This window comes from Podarcis muralis, chromosome 12 (assembly GCF_964188315.1).
Source record: "Podarcis muralis chromosome 12, rPodMur119.hap1.1, whole genome shotgun sequence".
NCBI lineage: Eukaryota > Metazoa > Chordata > Lepidosauria > Squamata > Lacertidae > Podarcis > Podarcis muralis.
Genome location: NC_135666.1, coordinates 8,817,485 through 8,839,526, shown reverse-complemented (window position 1 = coordinate 8,839,526; position 22,042 = coordinate 8,817,485). Strand labels below are relative to the sequence as shown.

The 22,042-nt window shown below is 44.4% G+C and overlaps 1 protein-coding gene across 3 annotated transcripts in view; it reads right to left on the bottom strand.

The window, feature by feature from the left end:
* Positions 1-22,042, bottom strand: part of CRHR2 (corticotropin releasing hormone receptor 2) — a 212,100-nt gene that overhangs the window by 173,792 nt on the left and 16,266 nt on the right. The window contains exon 2 of one of the 3 annotated variants that reach the window (XM_077936695.1): positions 8,958-9,051. The exons of the other annotated variants lie outside the window; for them this stretch is intronic. Coding sequence (XP_077792821.1) covers positions 8,958-9,051 — 94 coding nt within the window. The remainder of the gene's footprint in view (positions 1-8,957; positions 9,052-22,042) is intronic. 3 annotated transcript variants of the gene reach the window in all.

The following is a 22,042-nucleotide window of genomic DNA, read 5'->3' as shown; positions in this document are numbered from 1 at the left end:
GACAGAGCTGTTCCACCAGGCCTTTGGCCAAGACACAGTCTGACCCCTCCTTCGGTAATCCACCGAGAACTCTAGCCCAATGGCTGCCATCAATTTGATTTTGAAAAGATTTTAGAATGAATTGATTTTAGAATGCTGTGTTACTTTTATTGTTGTTAGCCGCTCTGAGCCCAGCTTTGGCTGGGGAGGGCAGGATATAAATAAATTTATTATTATTATTATTATTATTATTATTATTATTATTATTATTATTATTATTCCTGAAGCACAGCAGGAGCACACCGTCCCTGAAGCTTTTGAGGACCACACGTCCGCAGCCTTATGGAGGAAGACGACCGTGTGTTTCTGCTAGCGTGAAATCAGGGTGGCCAATTATTCATTATCGATTATGTCTGCCCCAGATTTGCATAATATTTGCATAAATATTAAGCCCCACCCATTTGGGTCTTGATCCACCTCCTCTCAGGGCCCCACAACCCCAAGCAGGTGACCAAAATTATACCAAAAGGGGATCTTTACAAGGTCGTCAGGCCCCTCATCCCAGAAGGCAATTCTTAGAATTATAGCCTCATAGCATTGTAGAGACTCAACTTCCCTCACTCAAAGGTGCCTAAGGGAGCCGAGCTAACATTACACTGCCTGTTGGATCCTCACACATACCTGCCAACATTTGGCCTAATCAACGTATTGAAAGAAAATACTCAGAAAGGAAGGGATGCGGGTGGCGCTGTGGTCTAAACCACCGAGCCTAGGGCTTGATCAGAAGGTCGGTGGTTCAAATCCCCGCAATGGGGTGAGCTCCTGTTGCTCTGTCCCAGCTCCTGCCAACCTAGCAGTTCAAAAGCACAAATTGCAAGTACTGTAGATAAATAGGTACTGCTCCGGCGGGAAGGTAAACGGCATTTCCGTGCTCTGCTCTGGTTCGCCAGAAGCGGCTTAGTCATGCTGGACACATGACCCAGAAAAACTGTCTGTGGACAAACGCTGGCTCCCTCGGCCAGTAAAGCGAGATGAGCGCCGCAACCCCAGAGTCGTCCGCGACTGGACCTAACGGTCAGAGGTACCTTTACCTTTACTCATAAAGGAAATCAGCAACCCAACAGATGCGGGGCAGAGGGGAACTGAAGGAAGAGACAGAAATCTGTTCCATGCTATGCTGCAAGGTAACCTTCTTTCAAAAGTGCTTTGCGCAGATTGTTGCTAAAATTCAGGATCGATAGTGCTCCAAAAGCATCAAGACACTTTATCCCTCCCATTTGCAAACACGTTAGATTGTAAAGTTAGCGAACGGAGTGCGTGTCAAGTTCCAGTCTTCCATGAGCGAACGATGTTGCCAAGTTTTGAAAATCAACACCTAGGCGCCCGAGAAAGTGAGGGAGCTTTACGGAGCGAGGAAGAGTTGCACGTACAAAAAGAGAAAAAGAAAATCAATGGACTGGTTCCGTTCACCCACACGATACAAATGCACTTGAAAAACCCCTTTGTCATTTTTATTTTGGGAAGCAAAAAAGGCTGCATGGCTGAACGGGGAACATTCTTCAGTTGAAGCAAAGGTCAGTCTTGTTCGTGAGAAGCCAGGCAGATTGAGGGCAGAGCAGAGCAGCGTTAAAAGGCATAGATCCTAAGACCAAGTAGTTCTTCAGCACAACCAATGCGCTCTTCCCCTCTCCATCTCACAACGACCCTGTGAGGTAGGTGAGGGTCACCGAATGAGCTTCATGGCTGAGTGGGGTTCTGAACCCTGGTCTTCCAAGTTATTGTATTGTTTGATGAACTGTGGCTTGCCATTGTTTTATTGATTATAGTTTAGATATTATTGTAACTGTTGAGTGGATTTCTGTTTAACTTTTATATGTTGATATTATTATTTTATACTATTCTAATGATTGTTGAATGTTACTTTTTTGATGTTGTTGTTGTTTAGTCGTTTAGTCGTGTCCGACTCTTCGTGACCCCATGGACCAGAGCACGCCAGGCACTCCTGTCTTCCACTACCTCCCGCAGTTTGGTCAGACTCATGTTTGTAGCTTTGAGAACACTGTCCAACCATCTCGTCCTCTGTCGTCCCCTTCTCCTTGTGCCCTCCATCTTTCCCAACATCAGGGTCTTTTCCAGGGAGTCTTCTCTTCTCATAAGGTGGCCAAAGTATTAGAGCCTCAGCTTCAGGATCTGTCCTTCCAGTGAGCACTCAGGGCTGATTTCCTTCAGAATGGATAGGTTTGATCTTCTTGCAGTCCATGGGACTCTCAAGAGTCTCCTCCAGCACCATAATTCAAAAGCATCAATTCTTCAGCGATCAGCCTTCTTTATGGTCCAGCTCTCACTTCCATACATCACTTGTTGTTGTTTAGTCGTTTAGTCGTGTCCGACTCTTCGTGACCCCATGGACCAGAGCACGCCAGGCACTCCTGTCTTCCACTGCCTCCCGCAGTTTGGTCAGGCTCATGTTTGTAGCTTCGAGAACACTATCCAACCATCTCATCCTCTGTCGTCCCCTTCTCCTAGTGCCCTCCATCTTTCCCAACATCAGGGTCTTTTCCAGGGAGTCTTCTCTTCTCATGAGGTGGCCAAAGTATTGGAGCCTCAACTTCACGATCTGTCCTTCCAGTGAGCACTCAGGTCTGATTTCCTTAAGAATGGATGCGTTTGATCTTCTTGCAGTCCATGGGACTCTCAAGAGTCTCCTCCAGCACCATAATTCAAAAGCATCAATTCTTCGGCGATCAGCCTTCTTTATGGTCCAGCTCTCACTTCCATACATTCCATACATCACTACTGGACTTTTTTTGATGCAGATTGCCTATTTTAAAGTTATGTTTTATTATCACATTTTTGTATTGCATTAGATTGTTATAAGATGTACATTTTTTTGTTTCTTCAGCTTGTAAACCGCCTTGAGTATTGTAAGATAGAAAGGCGGTATACAAATTAAAAATGATGATGATGATGATGATGATTTCATAAAGTGGTTCTTGTGTGTCTTGAATGCAACTGGCTCACAAACACCCACACAATCCTGGTTTTCTTTTAAAATCATAATGGCAAATGTCTGCCCTCTTGCCGAGAGAAGTTGGAGAATTCTGATAAAAACCAAGACAGGAGCAGAAATTGTCCGTCTTTGCTTAACCATCTGACATCCGGAACAGAAACCAGTGTGACAAATACAACTGGTACTCACTGCTGGTGTTGCTTGCAGTCCGTAAATGGTACAACACTGATTACACACACCCTCAAAAATATTTTTGTATCATGTTCCCTTTGCATTGAAATGAATGTGGTGGAACTACAAGAAAGAAGATTCCACCTAAACATTAGGAAGAACTTCCTGAACAGTAAGAGCTGTTCGACAGTGGAATTTGCTGCCAAGGAGTGTGGTGGAGTCTCCTTCTTTGGAGGTCTTTAAGCAGAGGCTTGACAACCATATGTCAGGAGTGCTCTGATGGTGTTTCCTGCTTGGCAGGGGGTTGGACTCGATGGCCCTTGTGGTCTCTTCCAACTCTATGATTCTATGAGTCTATGAATACGGTAATGACAATGCAATATATGCAATTAATTGCTTGTATTCTGCACCTAATGTAATTTTGTTGCAGCACACAGAGAGGCAAATAATGTAGCTTTTGGCAGAAGTTGAACTGCAGTGGAATGGAAACAGTACTGCATGCAGCGTGTACAGGTGGAAAATTATGCCTGCTTACATCCCTACTCTTATGCACAAACACATATACTTGCTGCAGTCATTCTTCAAGCTGACCATATGGGTTATACTATTTTTCATACAGATGTTTTGCACAGGGTTGTGCAGTGGTACCTCGGTTTAAGAACAGCCCTGTTTATGAACGGACTCCGCAATATATGGACTCTGCAAAACTGGAAGTAGTGTTCCGGTTAGTGAACTTTACCTCGGTCTATGAACGGAAGCCGAACAGTGGAAGGGCACCGGCGGTGGGAGGCCTCATCATATGTCAAAGAGATAAACAAATACCTGACATTTAGAAGACATCTGAAGGCAGCCCTGTTTAGGGAAGCTTTTAATGTTTAATAGACTATTGTATTTTAATATTGTGTTGGAAGCCGCCCAGAGTGGCTGGGGAAACCCAGCCAGATGGGCAAATAAATGATTATTATTATTATTATTATTATTATTATTATTATTCTTAAAAGTGTGCCTTGGTTTAAGAACGGCTTTGGTTTAAGAACGGACTTCCGGAATGGATGAAGTTCATAAACCGAGGTACTACTGTACAGGCATCTGGTTTGACCTCCTCCTCAATGCAAAAATCCAGAGTTAGTACAGTGGCATCTCGGGTTACATACGCTTCAGCTTACATACGCTTCAGGTTACAGACTCCGGTAACCCAGAAATAGTACCTCCGGTTAAGAACTTTGCTTCTGGATAAGAACAGAAATCACGTGGCGGCGGCAGCAGCAGGGGGCCCCATTAGCTAAAGTGGTGCTTCAGGTTAAGAACCGTTTCAGGTTAAGAACGGACCTCCGGAACGAATTAAGTACTTAACCCGAGGTACCTCTGTATATCCTCAACGGATCACTGCTCAGCCTCTGCCTAAAGACCTCCACCACCTCTCCAAGCAGCTAGTTGCATTGTCAAACTACCCTTCTCAATAAGAATTTCCCCCTAATGTTCAACTGAAATCTCCCCTCTTGTAACTAGGGATGGATGAATCTGTCCTTTTTTGGTTCTCTCCGTTTCTCATTTTTCCACTCTTAAAATACATTACTGAGGCAATCTGCAATTTCCCTTAAAAGCAAACAAACAAGCCACAAATTCTCCACAGTACAGTCTTACCTCGGGATAAATTTGCTTCCAGTTAAGTATTTTCGGGTTGCACTCCACGGTCAAAATGACGTCACACGCATGCGCGGAAGCGGCAAAACACGATCCGCGCACACGCAGATGCACGGATGTGGGTTGTGTTTGCTTCAGGATGCGAACGGGGCTCCAGAATGGATCCTGTTCACATCCCGAGGTACCACTGTAATGTCTCAGTGGCCTGCTGTGAATTTCTCCTAATAAACACAAATTTCGTATTCAATTTCGAGAAATAGAAACATTTTTTTGCCAACCATTTCCCCTAATACAGTGCATCTTTGAAAGTTATGTTCACCATTACATGAATTTTACACACACACGTTGCGCACGATACATGCATTTTTGTGCACACTGCTTGGGTGGGGAACTGCATTGCAAAATTCAGAAAAAGCATGAGTTTTGAAGGCTGGCTGCATTTGAGTCCAAATATTGCAGTGGTGGCCAAACTCAGCCCTCCAGCTGTTTTGGGACTACAACTCCCATCATCCCTAGCTAACGGGACCAGTGGTCAGGGATTATGGGAACTGCAGTTCAAAAACAGCTGGAGGGCCGCGTTTGGCCACCACTGACATATTGCTTTGGAAAGTGTGAATTTGCCAAGTTTGCCTTTAAATGTGAACTAATTTAGTTATTTGCCTTCCACCATCATACAGCAGCAAGAGGAATTTAAAAAATAAAATAAAATCCATCAGTTGAGAACTAAACTATTTGCCAGGATTGAATGTCAACGCACTTGGGAAGTTCCAATTTCTTGGGCAGGGAAGCATAACAGATTTGTTTGTTGCAAACTACATTGCAGTTTTATTGTGGTGTTCAAAATCTTATTTAAGAAGACCACAAATCTGAAGCCGGGGTGGAGAGAATGAAAAAAGAGGAGCGCTTAATTTGGAAGAGAAAGCCAAACGACAACAACAAACCACTCCGCGATGAATAGTCTTTTCATCTGGCTTGTCTGGAAGGAAAATGGAGTTGCATTTAATGAAATTAACCGATAAGAAATAAGCTGTAAGCTTTCCAGCAGTTACCCAACGGAATGAATAACTGTAAAGGAGGAACTCAGGAAATCAGCAAATGATTGCAGTGTTGGCGGGTGCAGACAGGGACCAGCCCGCAGAAATGGCACTTCCGTTCAGACCCAGAAGTCGGGTGGATCGGCAGCTGAGTTTTATTTGGACACTGGTGATCAAAGGACAGTGTGCTCCTGGGGCAGAAGGCCAACTTAGGGGGCATAGGCAGGCTGTCTTTAATGCCTTGCATTTGGATAAAAAAGGTAAAGGGACCCCTGACCATTAGGTCCAGTCGTGGCCGACTCTGGGGTTGCGGCGCTCATCTCGCTTTATTGGCCGAGGGAGTCGGCGTACAGCTTTCAGGTCATGTGGCCAGCAGGACTAAGCCGCTTCTGGTGAACTAGAGCAGCGCACGGAAACACCGGTTACCTTCCCGCTGGAGTGGTACCTATTTATCTTCTTTCACTATGACGTGCTTTCGAACTGCTAGGTTGGCAGGAGCAGGGACCGAGCAAAGGGAGCTCACCCCTTCGCGGGGATTTGAACTGCCGACCTTCTGATCGGCAAGCCCTAGGCTCTGTGGTTTAACCCTGCATTGGGATAACAGGGGTCAATTACCTACTGAAACCCCTTTTAGTACACAGAGTGAGCAGCCTTTGAGCTGTCAGGTCTTGGTTTGAGAGCAGACTTGTTGCAATCACACACAGAGATGCTCGTAGGTGGGGAAATGGCAAAGTTGTTTCCTGCAGGAAATCTATAACTTGGATAGAAAAGTATCTAGTTATAGTCTAGCTAACGAATCTGGAGAAGAACAAGGCAGCCATGCTTACTCCCATGTTCTCTCAGAGCATAGTTTAATAATAGTGATACAGTTAAACCTCAGAACTCAAATGGCTCTGTTCTCAAACATTTCAGTTCCCAAATGCGAAAACCCAGAAGTAAGTGGTTTTCAAATGTTTCGGAAGCTGAACGGTCTTCCGGAACGGATTACGTTTGAAAACCAAGGTTCCACTGTAATAACGTTCATGATAACGATGATGAAGATGAGAAGAAGAAGAATTGTATACAACCCTTCATTAACAGATCTCGGGGCAGTTCATACCATAATATTACAATAAAAGAACCACAAAACACATAGAAAAAATAATAATATAATAAAATAAAAATAAGAGCAACAACAAACCAGTAAACCCCGCCCCCAAACACATTTAAAAGGGCAATCTTTCAAAGTCCTAGTTGTAGAGGAACATTTTCACGCGGTGCCAAAAGGTGTATAATGTATAACGAAGGTGCCAGCCAAACCTCCCTGGGGAGAATAGCCAGATGCTGGGAGCCACCACAGAAAAGGCCCTTTCCACCCTCCAGACGTCTCATGCAGGAGGCACACAAAGGGGCCACAGATTATGATTGCAGAGACCTGGTTTGTTCATATGGAGAGAGGCGGTCTTTGAGGTATTGCGATCCTGAGCTGTTTAAGGCTTTGTAGGTCAAAGCCAGCACTTTGAATTGGGCCTGGAAACTAGTTAAAGATGATCTCTCAGCTTGAGGTCTGAGAGGAAAGTGTGAGAAGGAAGAGGGAGTTGTAAGCAGAAATGTAGAGAACTAGAAATGTAGGGAAATAGACAAATGATATAAACATTATAGTGGAATGTATGAAAAAGGATATAAAACAAAACTGCGCGATAATACCATGACAACAGAAAAAGTATAACAAGAAAGATTGGAAGGTTTTTTTGCAAAAAAAATATTATTTGATAGATATAATGTTGTAAAAATCTTTGGTCTTTTTTCTTCTTTTTTCTTTTTATCATTGTTTCAAAAATTTTCTCCCCCCCCTTCTTTTTTCTTTTTGTATTTAAATCTGAAAATACTTGCCTTCGTTGTATGATTGTATCTTTGTATTTTAAACCAATAAAGATTTAATAAAAAAAAGAAAAGAAAAAAGAAATGTAGGGAACTTAAGATTGGAAAATGAGAGAGAAACCAGGATTGACAGATTTGCCCATCCCTAAAAGTGACATTTTGACGGGCACGCATAATATGGGTCCCCTTCTTCCAAGAGAAATATTCCCCTTTAGGGTCATGCAAGGTGGCTTCTGAAGGTATTCCCAGACTATTTTCAGGCACCACCGAATTCAGAGTTTGTGCAATTAGAGCTGATTTGCAGCTTCTGTGCCACAAACCCTGGGTGGATCGAGACGGGGGGGGGGGGCTATAAATAAATCAGAAATTAGATCGTTATAACAAAAGAAAAAAAATCTCTATTGAAAATCGTGTTTTAAAATTTCTTGCTCTCTGGCACCCCCTGGTGTTGCATGATTATAGTGCATTCAAATCGCTGTTTCTTTACTAATGTAGCTGAGTCCTCTGTCCTTGCCCACAAACCGGTCTTTCCGAGATAAGGAAACTGACATAAAAGCCAATGGGAATGGGATGACGCTTGCTGGATGCAACATCGTATAACCTCCCCAGAAACAAATCAGAACGATTTCTCAGCAACTAGCCAACATAATTTAACCTCCCTGCAAACTTTGTACAAGCGTATAGGGATCAAATATTCAATAAAACAGGTCATCTGGAAGTAGGGGAAGGAGAAGAAATTTTATTCAGTGCACATTTAAATCCAAATCTATCAAATTTGCCCTTTTCAAAAGAATGTGAGAACTAGCAGGGGAAAGCGAAAACAGCATATAAAAATGCATTATATTGGGAAAGATTGATTGCAAAAATGCTTACATTAGTCAAGGCTGCATGTAAAATGTGTTTACTGGGAGAAATTTAGCCCTACAATGCTTATAAATTTGCATGAGATGCTCAAAAGAAAAAGGAAATCAGATTGCTGCAAAATGTGGACAGCTGGATTTATGATTGGTTAAATGAGAAACTGAGAGAATCAAAATGGAGTCCATAGACAAGGGCAAGAAGGCAACAGCTCTAACCCATTGCATGTCTCTATTACTTGATATTTATGGCTCTGAATATGCAGGTTCCATTTCACTATCATGGCCAAAAAATCCCACAACCGACTGAAATACCTCTCTGCCGCAAATTTCCCTTTTTAAAGCTGTCTAAGCCAGTGGGCATCCCCTACTAATTAGACACTATCTCAAGGTCATTATTACCTGTCAAATTGTGATGGGAGGACCATTCTTCACAGTATCTCTCCAGCAGAGCGGAGAAGGGCAGGCTTGCGGAAGAATCACAGTGCAGAACCAGCTGAGAGAAAGGAAGGAGACAAGAAGATTTGTTAGTAGGGAAACTGAAGGGAGGAAGAAGAGAAAACACAGGATTTGTTAGGGGAAGAAGTGTTGTAGAATCAGAGATTAGAGCTGGGGCAGACAGGATATACCGTATTTTTTGCTCTATAAGACTCACTTTTTCCCTCCTAAAAAGTAAGGGGAAATCTGTGTGCGTCTTATGGAGCGAATGAAGGCTTCACAGCTATCCCAGAAGCCAGAACAGCAAGAGGGATTGCACCTTTCACTGTGCAGCAATCCCTCTTGCTGTTCTGGCTTCTGCGATTCAGAATATTTTTTTCTTGTTTTCCTCCTCCAAAAACTAGCTGCGTCTTGTGGTCTGGTGCGTCTTATAGAGCGAAAAATACGGTACTCTAAATCAAACCAAGGGGTGTCTGGTGGTTGGGCGGTGGGCCCCCCAAATGAATAATAATCTCCAGATCCCCAGCTTTCATTTTTAAAAGAGAGTGAGTTTCTAGCCCTTCTGGAACCTGAAATACGACACAAAATGTACAGGTACTATTACATTTACCCAATAAATTAGCCTTTCAGTGTCTTACTCTGGGGAGAAAGTTACGTGGACACTCATTGCCCAACCTTTCTTCCAAGGAGCTCAAGGTCATAACTCTCCTCCTCCCCATTTCATCCTGACAACAACCCTGTGAGGTAGGTTAGGTTGAGAGTGAGTGAGCAGCCCAAGGTCACCCAGGGAACTTTGTGGCTGGCTACAGGTAGGTGTACCTAGGTAGATTTTACTTTCTTGGGCTCCATGATCACTGCAGATGGTGACAGCAGCCATGAAATTAAAAGACGCCTGCTTCTTGGGAGAAAAGCAATGACAAACGTAGACAGCATCTTAAAAAGCAGAGACATCACCTTGCCCACAAAGGTGCGTATAGTTCAAGCTATGGTTTTCCCAGTAGTGATGTATGGAAGTGAGAGCTGGACCATAAAGAAGGCTGATCGCTGAAGAATTGATGCTTTTGAATTATGGCGCTGGAGGAGACTCTTGAGAGTCCCATGGACTGCAAGAAGACCAAACCTATCTGAAGGAAATCAGCCCTGAGTGCTAACTGGAAGGACAGATCCTGAAGACTCCAAGACTTTGGCCACCTCATGAGAAGATAAGACTTCCTGGAAAAGACCCTGATGCTGGGAAAGACTGAGGGCACAAGGTGAAGGGGACGACAGAGGACAAGATGGTTGGACAGTGTTCTCGAAGCTACCAGCATGAGTTTGACCAAACTGCGGGAGGCCGTGGAAGACAGGAGTGCCTAGTGTGCTCTGGTCCATGGGGTCACGAAGAGTCAGACACAACTAAACAACAACAACAACAGGTAGGTGGCACTCATCCTTCTTCTGATAGGAAATGTTCTGAAGGAGGGAGGAGACCAAAAATAGGGGGTCAAGGAGGGTCAATTTGGGGGTTTGAGAAATGTCCCTAATTTCACCTGAGGAATGTTAGAGGGTATGTTATATGTCTTTACACACTATCCAACCCATTCCCCCATCACTTTCCTAACTAGCATTGCCATATTTCGAGGAACAAGAAAGAGGACACATTTGGACTTCATACTTCTTCTTTGGCGATCCCTCATAGCCGAGTAAGATTGTCTTCCATAAACACAGTTTTAACAATAAGTCTGTAAGGGACTGTGGAGGCCAATTCTGGATCCACACGTCCTTCCACAGTGGGGATATAGGTTTCTGGGCGGGAGTTGATCACGGTGTGGATTTACCAAGCGTGCCTTCCTCTTAGCACGTTTCTCCCTTGCGTCCTGAGTTCGAGTGCCTTCAAAGTCCATGACACCTTTGGTAAAGGCTGTTCTCCAACTGGAGAGCTCTCAGGCAAGTGTTTCCCAATTGTTGGTGTTTATACTACATTTTTTAAAGATTTGCCTTGAGAGAGTCTTTGAACCTCTTTTGTTGACTGCAGGCATTACACTTTCCATTTTTAAGTTCGAAATACAGTTGTTGCTTTATCCCTCCCCCCATTTTTTTTATTCATTTTATAAAACAAATAAACAATACAAACAGAAATACAAACAAATTCTTGTCTTATCCTTCCCCCCCCCCCCCGAAACATTGTTAGGTGAGCTTCCCCAAGTCCCCCCTATCTGATTTTCATTTTACCTCATCTTTAGCAGTTTCATATATCATAATTTTTAACCATTTTATCACTTATAAATAATACTACAGTATTTTAAAATACACTATCTTCTACTTCTAACCCTACAGCCTATATCCACTTCCAAAGCTATTCTAAGATTTAAATATTAACATATTTTTTCAAATATTCCTTAAACTTCTTCCAGTCTTCTTCCACCGTCTCTTCTCTCTGGTCTCCCAGTCAGTTCAGCAAGTTCCACATAGTCCATCATCTTCATCCGCCATTCTTCTATAGTTGGTAAATCTTGTTTCTTCCAATTCTTCGCCAATAATATTCTCGCAGCTGTTGTGGCATGCAGAAAAAAAAGTAGCATCCTTTTTGGGGATTTCTCCCCCTGCTATACCAAGTAAAAAGGCTTCTGGTTTCTTAATAAATGTGTTTTTCAACACTTTCTTCAGTTCATTATAGATCCTTTCCCAGAAGTCTTTTACCTTGGGGCACGTCCACCACATGTGGTAAAAGGTTCCTTCTTTTTCCTTACATTTCCAGCATTTATTATCATGAGTATGATACATTATTGCTAGCTTTACTGGCGGAATACAGTTGTTGCTTTGGAAGACGATAATCAGGCATCCACACAACATGGCCAGTACACACACACACACCCTGCTGCCAGCTAAGCCCGAGGAAAAGGCACAGGGGTTTGGCTCCAGGCTGTGGAGCTACCACAGCCCAGAGCCAGTTAAAGGATCCCCCAGCCCGGCGCTGGTTCGAGAATGAGCTGGGGGAGCAATGGTGCTGGCTCAGCTGGGGAGCGTCCCAGGCACATGCCTGCCCAAACAAAAAACAAACCCCCCCCCCCACTCATTTCTTGAAAATTGTAAACGTCCGCCCGGGTGGAGATGTTTGTTGTTGTTTTTTTTAAATTTTTATTAAGGTTTTCAAAGTATTACAAAAAGAAAAAAGAAAAAGAAAAAATACAAAATAAAAACAGTTAAAAACAGTTCAGTCTTTTCATGTCTTATTTTTCATTTGCCTGTTCCCCGGCCCTCCTCACACCTCCCTTTTTTGTATCCAATTCAATTAGTTGGTTCAGCAAATCCTTTCCCTCTTTATTTTTATCCTAATCTTTAGTCTTAATATATTATAACTTAATTATCACCTGTTAACAATCCATTTTTGCACATCTTTTTAACATTACTGCTAAAAACCACTTAACTTCAATCCAACATCATTCTAACATTCATTAATTTTGCAGTATTTTTGTAAGTAGTCTTTAAATTTCTTCCAATCTTCTTCCACCGACTCTTCTCCCTGGTCTCGGATTCTGCCAGTCATTTCCGCCAGTTCCATATAGTCCATCACCTTCATCTGCCATTCTTCCAGGGTGGGTAGATCTTGCGTCTTCCAATACTTTGCGATAAGTATTCTTGCTGCTGTTGTGGCATACCTGGGTGGAGATGTTTGACCTTGAGGCAAGAGATGTGGGGTATAATATAATGTTTGAAGATTGGGGAAGGTTGTGGAAGAAAGGGGTTAAATTTACTGCATGTATGATGTTAAAGGAAAATGTTATGAACATGATGTATAGATGGTACTTAACCCCTGTAAAACTAGCAAAAATCTACCACAAGAGTGATAATTTATGTTGGAAATGTAAAGAAAAAGAAAGTACTTTTTGCCATATGTGGTGGACGTGTCCCAAGGTGAAAGACTTCTGGGAAAAGATTTATAATGAATTGGAAAAAATGTTGAAATATACATTTATTAAGAAACCAGAAGCCTTTCTAATTGGAATAATAGGTCTGGAATTGCCCAGGAAAGATGTTAGACTGTTTTTGTATGCCACAACTGCAGCTAGAATTTTACTGGCCAAAAATTGGAAATTACAAGAAGTACCAACAGTGGAGGAATGGCAGATGAAGATGATGGACTTTTTGGAGCTAGCTGACCTGACCGGAAGAATCCACGACCAGAAGGAGGAGGAGTATGAAAAGGAGTAGAAGAAATTTAAAGACTATTTAGTTAAATATGTTAAGATAACTTAAATAGAAAGACTTGTGAGTAACAGATTGGTTTAAGATTTAATTATGTGAAATTGTATAATATCATGGACAGAAGTCAAAATGAAAAGAAAGAAAGATGTTAATTGAACAAGTAAATTTTATATGAAAATGGTGTTTGAAAACTGCTACAATGAGCTATATGGAAACTCAGCCAGAGGGATTTGAGGAAGTCATTTAACAATGACAACAAAAGTGGATTATAACAGTTATGATCAATGTTTTTCTGTTTGATTGTTTGTTTTTTCTTGGTATTGTAATGTTTCTTTTTGTTTGTTGTTATGCTTGTTATAATATTGGAAAATTAATTTTAAAATTGGGGGGAAAAGAGATGTTGGACCTTGAAAGGAGGACAGGCCTGAGAAAACCCAGATATATGACAATCCTAGAGTAAAGGTAAAGGGACCCCTGACCATTAGGTCCAGTCTTGGCCGACTCTGGGGTTGCACGCTCATCTCGCTTTATTGGCCGAGGGAGCTGGCGTACAGCTTCCAGGTCATGTGGCCAGCATGACTAAGCCGCTTCTGGAGAACCAGAGCAGCGCATGGAAACGCCGTTTACCTTCCCGCCGGAGCAGTACCTATTTATCTACTTGCACTTTGACGTGCTTTCAAACTGCTAGATGGGCAGGAGCAGGGACCGAGCAATGGGAGCTCACCCCATCACGGGGATTCGAACTGCCGACCTTCTGATCGGCAAGTCCTAGGCTCTGTGGTTTAACCCACAGCGCCACCCGCGTCCCTAAATGGCAATCCTACCTAACCACAAAGTGGCCTTTAAGAAAACAAGGTGGATTTGTGGCACTTGGGTGGCAGAATGCTTTTGTAGACCTACATTCCCAGTATGAATCTGAATCCCTCCTGCAAATCACCAACAGTCTGGAGACGAGAAGTCATAGAGGTCAATGTTCCTCGTTGCAGAATGCATAGCTGGCTGTCATTCACCAGAGGCTAGACACTGTGAATGCCAACACTGCTGATCTTCTGCAATTTCATATTTAGTTTTTCATCAGCGACATCTGACACATGCTTGAAACCTTCTGGGCTTAGTCTCCAAACAATGAAGGATTCCTTCATGCATGTGTCAGTGGGCAATTTAAGGCGTTCACCCGATGCACAAGGTGGAGGAACGACGACTAATTTTGCTTCTCGCGAAGTGCTCTGAATTATGGTCCACCGAAAGCTCTCGGCGGAGCTAGCCTTGGGAACAATTCAAGGCGCCGTCCAGCTCTGCCTATAAAATTATACATCTGAGATGAAAAGAGATCAATTGCTATGTTGCAGGGCAATTACGGGACGATCAGACGCTCCCTCATATGAAATTACACGATGCTGCCAACAGAAATTTGGGGCAGACAAAGAAGAAGAAGAAGAAGAAGAAGAAGAGGCACTTATTCACATAATGCCAGATGAACGGATGGAATTTGATGCCGCCAGAAATGGCCGCTGGCTTAGGACCAAAGCAGACAAGATGATGGACAACTGAGGTCCCTATTTCTCTTATTAAGTATTTGTGCATGCTATATCCAATTTGCATGTTTAATTGGGGTTTTAAGCCCTAATGAAATATATTGTTGTGGCAGAGGAGTGGGAGGGAGGAGAAAGAGATGCACACAGAGAACCTGCCTGTCTCCATCTATGCATTTAAATCACTATGATACCATTTTAACAGCCTTGGTCTCCCCCAAAGGATTCTGGGAATTGTGGTTTGTTAAGGGTGCTCTCAGACCTCAATTCCCTTCCCTGAACTATACTTCCCAGAGTCCCTTGGGAAATGTGGGGGGAGTGTTGTTTTGTTTTGGTGTTATTGTGTCATGCATTTAGTTTTTTTATATACTGTAAACGGCTCTGTGATGAAGGGGAGTATCTAAATTTAATAAATGATAATAACAATAATAATTGCCGTGGTTTCCCTCAAAGAATTCTGGAAGCGGCAATTTGTCATGGATGCTGAGCAATATTTTAAGCGGCCCCCGTTCCCCTCAGAGACAGGGCAAAATCTAGTGGGGGGGGGCAGGGGGCAGGGCCGGACTTGGGTGGGGGGCATTGTGCGTGTGACTTCATGCACACACGATGGGGGCCCCTCATGTTGGGCGCAACTTGGGTGCTGCTGCTCAGAGCACTGCTATTCCCAGAATTCCCTGGGAAGAAGGCTTGGTTGTTAAGCCACTCTGGGAATTGTAGCTCTGTGAGGGAAAACAGGGCGGTGTGCATGTCTGCAAACAGCTCTCAGCGCCCTAAACAGACTGCAGCTCCCATAATCCTTTGAGGGAAGCCATGGCTGCTAGCAAGGCTGCTCTTACTCCTTAGTAACTGTTGATATATATTATCGCTGTGCTGTGTATTTTGGGTCTATGGAGCATAATAAAGCTGTGTGTGTGTGTGTGTGTGTGTGTGTGTGTGTGTGTGTGTGATTAAAGTGGCGTAACAGTGCTCTAAATGTGGGATGTGGGCATGGCCCTTGTCAACCACCTCAGGTGCCGTGACAGCAAATGGGTGTGGGAATGTTCAGGGTGGCAGGAGAGGATATATTGTTTATTAACATCCTTCCTAACCTGCGCTAGCCAGTTCCTTTACTTAGTAGTTATATTCCCCTTCTAACATGCACAGCAGATGGCTGGTTGCAGGCTCGTGTGAGCCTCTCACTATTATACAATTCAGTCTGTCTCAGATTGAATTGTACGTTCCTGGTAAATTCCCTTGAATCCCTCTTAAAAGAAAAAAGATGCCACAATTATTCAAAGTCAATAAAATACGTTTACTCACATCAGTCTGCAGTTACACATTTGTAACTAAGGCAGGCTTAGTTACAAATATATACAGTACATGTGGCTCTACCCCTTATGGGGGAATAATCCCAGGGCTTCTGCTGGCTGAGAGCTAGCAGAGCAGTCCTAGCTAAAAGCTGGTCAAACAAAGAAGGAAGTGAAAAAGAGAGGGTGTGGCAGCATGCCTTGTCCTTGCGTTACCTGGATAGGTAAGTTCACGCCCACCTCTAGTCACATGCAAAAGGAAGGAGGCTCCAGCCAGGAGGAAAACAGGAAGTTTTCAACTGGCTGGACCAAACATTCCCCTGCATGTCCACTCTAGGAAAACAAGGAATGTTGTACTTGACTGCTCTCAGTGGATTACATTCCACATTTGTGTGTGGATTCATATGTTTTGTACCAGCAAAAGATAGTGCAAGAAATTAAGGTGTCAATAAAAATGCATGTGGGACGCGGGTGGCGCTGTGGGTTAAACCACAGAGCCTAGGACTTGCCGATCAGAAGGTTGGCGGTTTGAATCCCCGCAATGGGGTGAGCTCCCATGGCTCGGTCCCTGCTCCTGCCAACCTAGCAGTTCAAAAGCACATAAAAGTGCAAGTAGATAAATAGGTACCGCTCAGGCGGAAAGGTAAACGGCATTTCCGTGCGCTGCTCTGGTTCTCCAGAAGCGGCTTTGTCATGCTAGCCACATGACCTGGAAGCTGTACGCCGGCTCCCTCGGCCAATAAAGCGAGATGAGCGCCGCAACCCCAGAGTCGGTCACGACTGGACCTAATGGTCAGGGGTCCCTTTACCTTTAAGAATGCATGCAATTTGGGGTGTAAAGGATGGAATGTTACAAACAACATGATTGACAATACATAATGTTTGCTCAGGCAAGCATGGCTCGTAAGTAGATTTTGTTGAAAGTTTGGTGGATTTTGGAATGGCTGCCAGAAAGATTTGGACCAGAGCAGTCCTAGCTAAAAACTGGTCAAACAAAGAAGGAAGCGAAAAAGAGAGGGTGTGGCAACATGCCTTGTCCTTTTGTTACCTGGACAGGTAAGGTCATGCCTTCTACCACATGCAAAAGGAAGGATGCTCCAGCCAGGAGGAACAGGATGTTTTGATTGGCTGGACCAAACATTCACCTGCATGTCTTCTCTAGCATTACAAGGAATGCTGTACTTGACTGGCTCTCATGGGTCACATCCCAGAGTGGGTGCATAAATGTAATAAATAGGGGAATGCAGCCCTCAAAGTGAAAAGGGTTCTCTACCCCCGACTGGACTCGAATCGTAAACAACTTTTTAAAGTTCCAGGCAAAGCGTCCATTCCCACCCCCTGCCTCGTAAATGGAGATTTCAGAGTCTGAATCTCAGTTCCTTAATCTTTCACTTCTCAATGAGCTGTTAAAAAAATGAGGTATCTTGCCAGCGGGGTGAGGGGAGTATGAACTCTATCCAACACTTCTATTTGTGATATCAAAAGCCGCTTTGGATAATCCTTTGAGGTATTTACGGTGGTAGAGAGGCAAATGAGATGTCAGATTAAAGCACAGGTTTGCAGAAAGCGGTGCTTTTTGCCACTTCGCCCTCAAAACGAGACAAGAGGCAGGGAGACGGGGACACAGATATAGGCTGAGTTTTTAAAATAATCCATAGCTAGTTGCTATGATCGGCTGCGAGAGGTTTGCCTTCGCAATATGAGAAATTAGACTTCAGTGGTGTTACGGAATATTCACAAGCATCTCAACTGCTCTGTAGCTTGAAAGAGGAACCATGCTGCTACCCAAGGACCAGTGCAAGTGAGTACAATTGGTGGAAAGGGGTGAAGCAGGGAAGGGAACAGGCAGGACTGTCGAAGCATCACTAAACTGTCAGCAGTGAATACTATGGCAGCAGAAAAAGAAGGAAAGTTGAGGCCTCCTTTATTGGTTCTACCAGGACCAAAATGCCCTTTGGATCCTCCTCTCTCACTGCATGTTGACAAACGTAGAAATACAAAATCCCATAACTTCCTCCACTGGGGTCTGTTAAACATGGCTGCACCAGAGAGCTTGGCGAGACCAGCAGGTCCCTCTCCATCAAACTGGCCACTTGGATCCACCACAACCTTCTGCAATAGCCACCCTACCTGGGCGTTATGAAACCTTGTGGAAAAGTTGGGACCTGAAGTTGCTTGTTTTCCTCCTCCCTCCCCATTCCTTTTTCCTTTTGTATCAGAAGGCTGGATACTTCTTTCCTTATCTTTGAGGGGGTTCTACTTCTCTGTAACATCTGAGTCCAGGACAGGCCGTAAATGATCTTGAGGACCAGGAAGCTGAGCTTGAACCCTGGGAAGACAGAGACACTGGGAGTTGGTAGCCCCCATTCCAGCATGTTTCAGGTTCTGGATGGGGCCGTACTCCCTTCAAAAGAACAGATTTGAAGGTTCTGTCTTTGTTGCTGGAGGCTCAAGTGGCTAGGAATGACATTTAGCAGCTTCGGTTGGTATGCCAGCTTCAGCTGTTCTTGGGCAGGGGTAGCCTGGGCACAGCGATTAATGAAGTGGCAAACTCAAGACTCAATGATTGCAATGCGCACTATGTGAGGCGACCATTGGTTCTGCCCCAGAAGCTCCAGATGGTGCAAAATGTGGCAGCTAGCGATACGGACAGACAGTTCCCAGCACATAACTCCAGTGATCAAAAGGCTGCACTAGCTGCCCATATGCTGCCAGATCAGGTTCAGACTTTTTGCATGAATTTACAAGGTGCTAACAATTCCATAGAATCAGAGTTGCAAGGGACCCAAGAGTCATCTAGTCCAACCCCCTGCAATGCAGGAAAACTCAGCTAAAGAGATGGCCACCCAACCTCTGCTTAAAAACCTCCAAGGAAGGAAAGTCCACCACATTCCGAGGGAGTCCCTTCCACAGCTGAGCAGCTCTTACTGTCTGAAAGTTTTTTTCCAAATGTTAAGTTGGTATATCCTTTCTTGCAACTTGAAGCCATTGGTTTGAGTCCTCCTACCCTCCAGAGCAAGAGGAAACGAGTTTGCTCCATCTTCCATGCAACAGTGTCACAGTCCAGTCTACGGGCGATCGAAGTCCCAGCTGAGGACGTCGGGACTGGGGGCAAGATGGCGGGGTGGGAGCAGGAATGAGAGTCCAGGAGCCAAGAAGCCAAGAGTCTGAGGGTCAGCGAGCTGGGAGTCAAGAAGTCAAGGGTCAGAGGATGAAGAAGAAGAAGAAGAAGAAGAAGAAGAAGAAGAAGAAGAAGAAGAAGAAGAAGAAGAAGAGGAGGAGGAGGAGGAGGAGTAGTAGTTTGGATTTGATATCCCACCTTTCACTCCCCTTCAGGAGTCTCAAAGCGGCTAACATTCTCCTTTCCCTTACTCCCCCACAACAAATGCTCTGTGAGGCGAGTGGGGCTGAGAGACTTCAGAGAAGTGTGACTGGCCCAAGGTCACCCAGCAGCTGCATGTGGAGGAGCAGAGACGCGAACCCGGAATGCTGCCCTTATGTCCCTTCCCAGCTCTTGCCACCAGGCACTGTGAGTTACCAATCGGCCTCACCTGTGCGGCTGTGCCCTGCCTCTTCAGAACAAACTTAGGAAGGCCCCAGTCCTGTTAAGCCTTAACTGGTCACAGGGCCTGGCTCCTGCACACACTCCTGACAAACAGCCCTTAAGATATTTGAAGATGGCTATCATGTCTCCTCTCAGTCTCCTCTTTTCCAGGCTCAACATACCAAGCTCCTTCAACCGTTCCTCATCAGGCTTGGTTTCCAGACCCTTGATCATCTTGGTTGCCCTCCTCTGCTCACATTCCAGCTTGTCAACGTCCCTCTTAAATTGTGGTGCCCAGAATTGGACACAGTATTCCAAGTGTGGTCTGACCAAGGCAGAATAGAGTGGTACTATTACTGTCCTTGATCTGGACACTCTGTTGAATTTGGGTCCATGATACCTCAAGGACCATCTGATCCCTTATATCCCTGCTTGATCACTCAGCTCTTCAAAGGGGACACTGTCTGAGGTCCTCACTGGCTCGGATGCACGACACAAATGCACCAGGATCTGTATGTACACTAATGTGGGTCGTTTTGTGGAACTTGTTTTCCAGTTGAGGTCAGACGAGGTCAGACAGGTCCACCTCCCTGTAGAACTTTCAAGACCTACTGAAGACTTTTAAAAATGTTTCCGTAGACTTTTAAATGGAATCCCTACAGTTTCGACTCATTTTTAGTTTTACTGTACTGAGTCTCTCATACACTGCTTCGGAACGACTGTGATTAAGCTGTGTACAAAATGTTGAAATAAATAATAAAGAAATCTGCTTTTTTTAAAAAAATCAAGAATAATCTCTAGATCAGTGGTGTGTGGTCCGTGGACTAGGGGGACTAAGCTAGTCCCCTAAATGTTCCCGGTAAATTGGAGTATTCAAGTATTAAAAACCTGGTGCCTCTTTTCCAAAGCTGGGAATTGTCTGCCTGGCTTACGGAGGGAGGTGCGAAGCTCATGTGCACAAAATTGCCCCCACCCAATTGCCCCCGCAAGTTGGGGCCTCTGGCCTAGACTCTTTCCCTATGAAAAATTTCACTGATGTAGATGCATATTTTAATACCATTTAAATGCAAGTTTCCCCTGAAAACAGTGCTTAAATGCACTTCAGACTACAGTGATACCTTGGTTTACAACCATAATCCATTCCGGAGGTCTGTTCGTAAACTAAAACAGGTTGTAACCCAAGGCACGCTTTCACCAATGGGGCCTCCAATTTTTTTTTGTTCGTGATCTAAAAAAAAAAGAGGGTTGTAATCCAAAAAAAGTTCGCAAACCGGGACATGCACTTCCAGGTTTGACATGTTTGTAACCCAAAATGTATGCATACCAGACTGTCTGCAAACCAAGGTACCACTGTACAGTGGTTAAGTACTTAATTCGTTCCGGAGGTCCGTTCTTAACCTGAAACTGTTCTTAACCTAAAGCACCACTTTAGCTAATGGGGCCTCCAGCTGCCACTGCGCCACCAGAGCACGATTTCTGTTCTTATCCTGAAGCAAAGTTTTTAACCTGAAGCACTATTTCTGGGTTAGCGGAGTCTGTAACCTGAAGCGTATGTAACCCGAGGTACCACTGTATGCCTAAAACTTCCAAGAATTGCATTGCAAAATTCAGAGCGGTGCAAAATCTCTGCCAGATGGTTCACTTGTGACCTGTGCAATAATCCGATCGCAACGTTTCAAAATGGAATTGGCAGCAATCGATATCTCCAAGCAGCCCCACCCTCTGCCTGTTGGATTTATTCCCAAAAGTCTTTTTACACTGGGATGGGGGGAAGGAAAGCAAACAGTCCTTCTGCCACTGCTGGCAACTCTGGCCTCCGCTCGTTGCCGAACTGTCGAGCTGCATTTAAAAATTGCTGCAAACCAGCCGTGGCACACCCTGTTTTACACGATCAATGAAATGAGGAGAGAGAGAGAGAGAGAGAGAGAGAGAGAGAGAGAGAGAGAGAGAGATAGATGCTGTACTTCAAAACGCCTGGTTTAAATTACATCCCGCTCATGCAGCTGTTCACTTCACGAGGCTGCTCTGGAGAGCACAAAGACTGCTCAGCTTTCACAGCGAGAAGAGGAAGGGAAAGGTTGAATGCCAGGCTTGCTCGAGGGCTCGGCTCCGGCTCCTGCAGAGTGCGAGAGGGCCTTTTCCTTACGCACGCAGAAAGCACTACCGTTCTCTCGCTAGGAGACAAACTACACCAACAAACAGGGGTTTCCATGTTTCACTGTTCTTCCAAAATCTGTCGTGAGAGAGGCAGAAGGTCGCTTCACACCAGGAGCTGAAGATGGAGACAGCCGTGGGATGCAAACCATTCTCCACTCTCTCCTAGGAGTCTTTTGCCCCTGGCCCAGAGACTGGCGGGGTCTTCTCCCATTTCATGCAAGGTCAAAGTTCAGGCATCGGAAGCTACTCTCTTACTACTGCTTCTGCCTTTTGCAAATCCCAGTTTTGAAGTAATAGCAGATCCCCCCCCCTCTCTCTCAAGCTCTCTGGGCTTGCAAAATTATT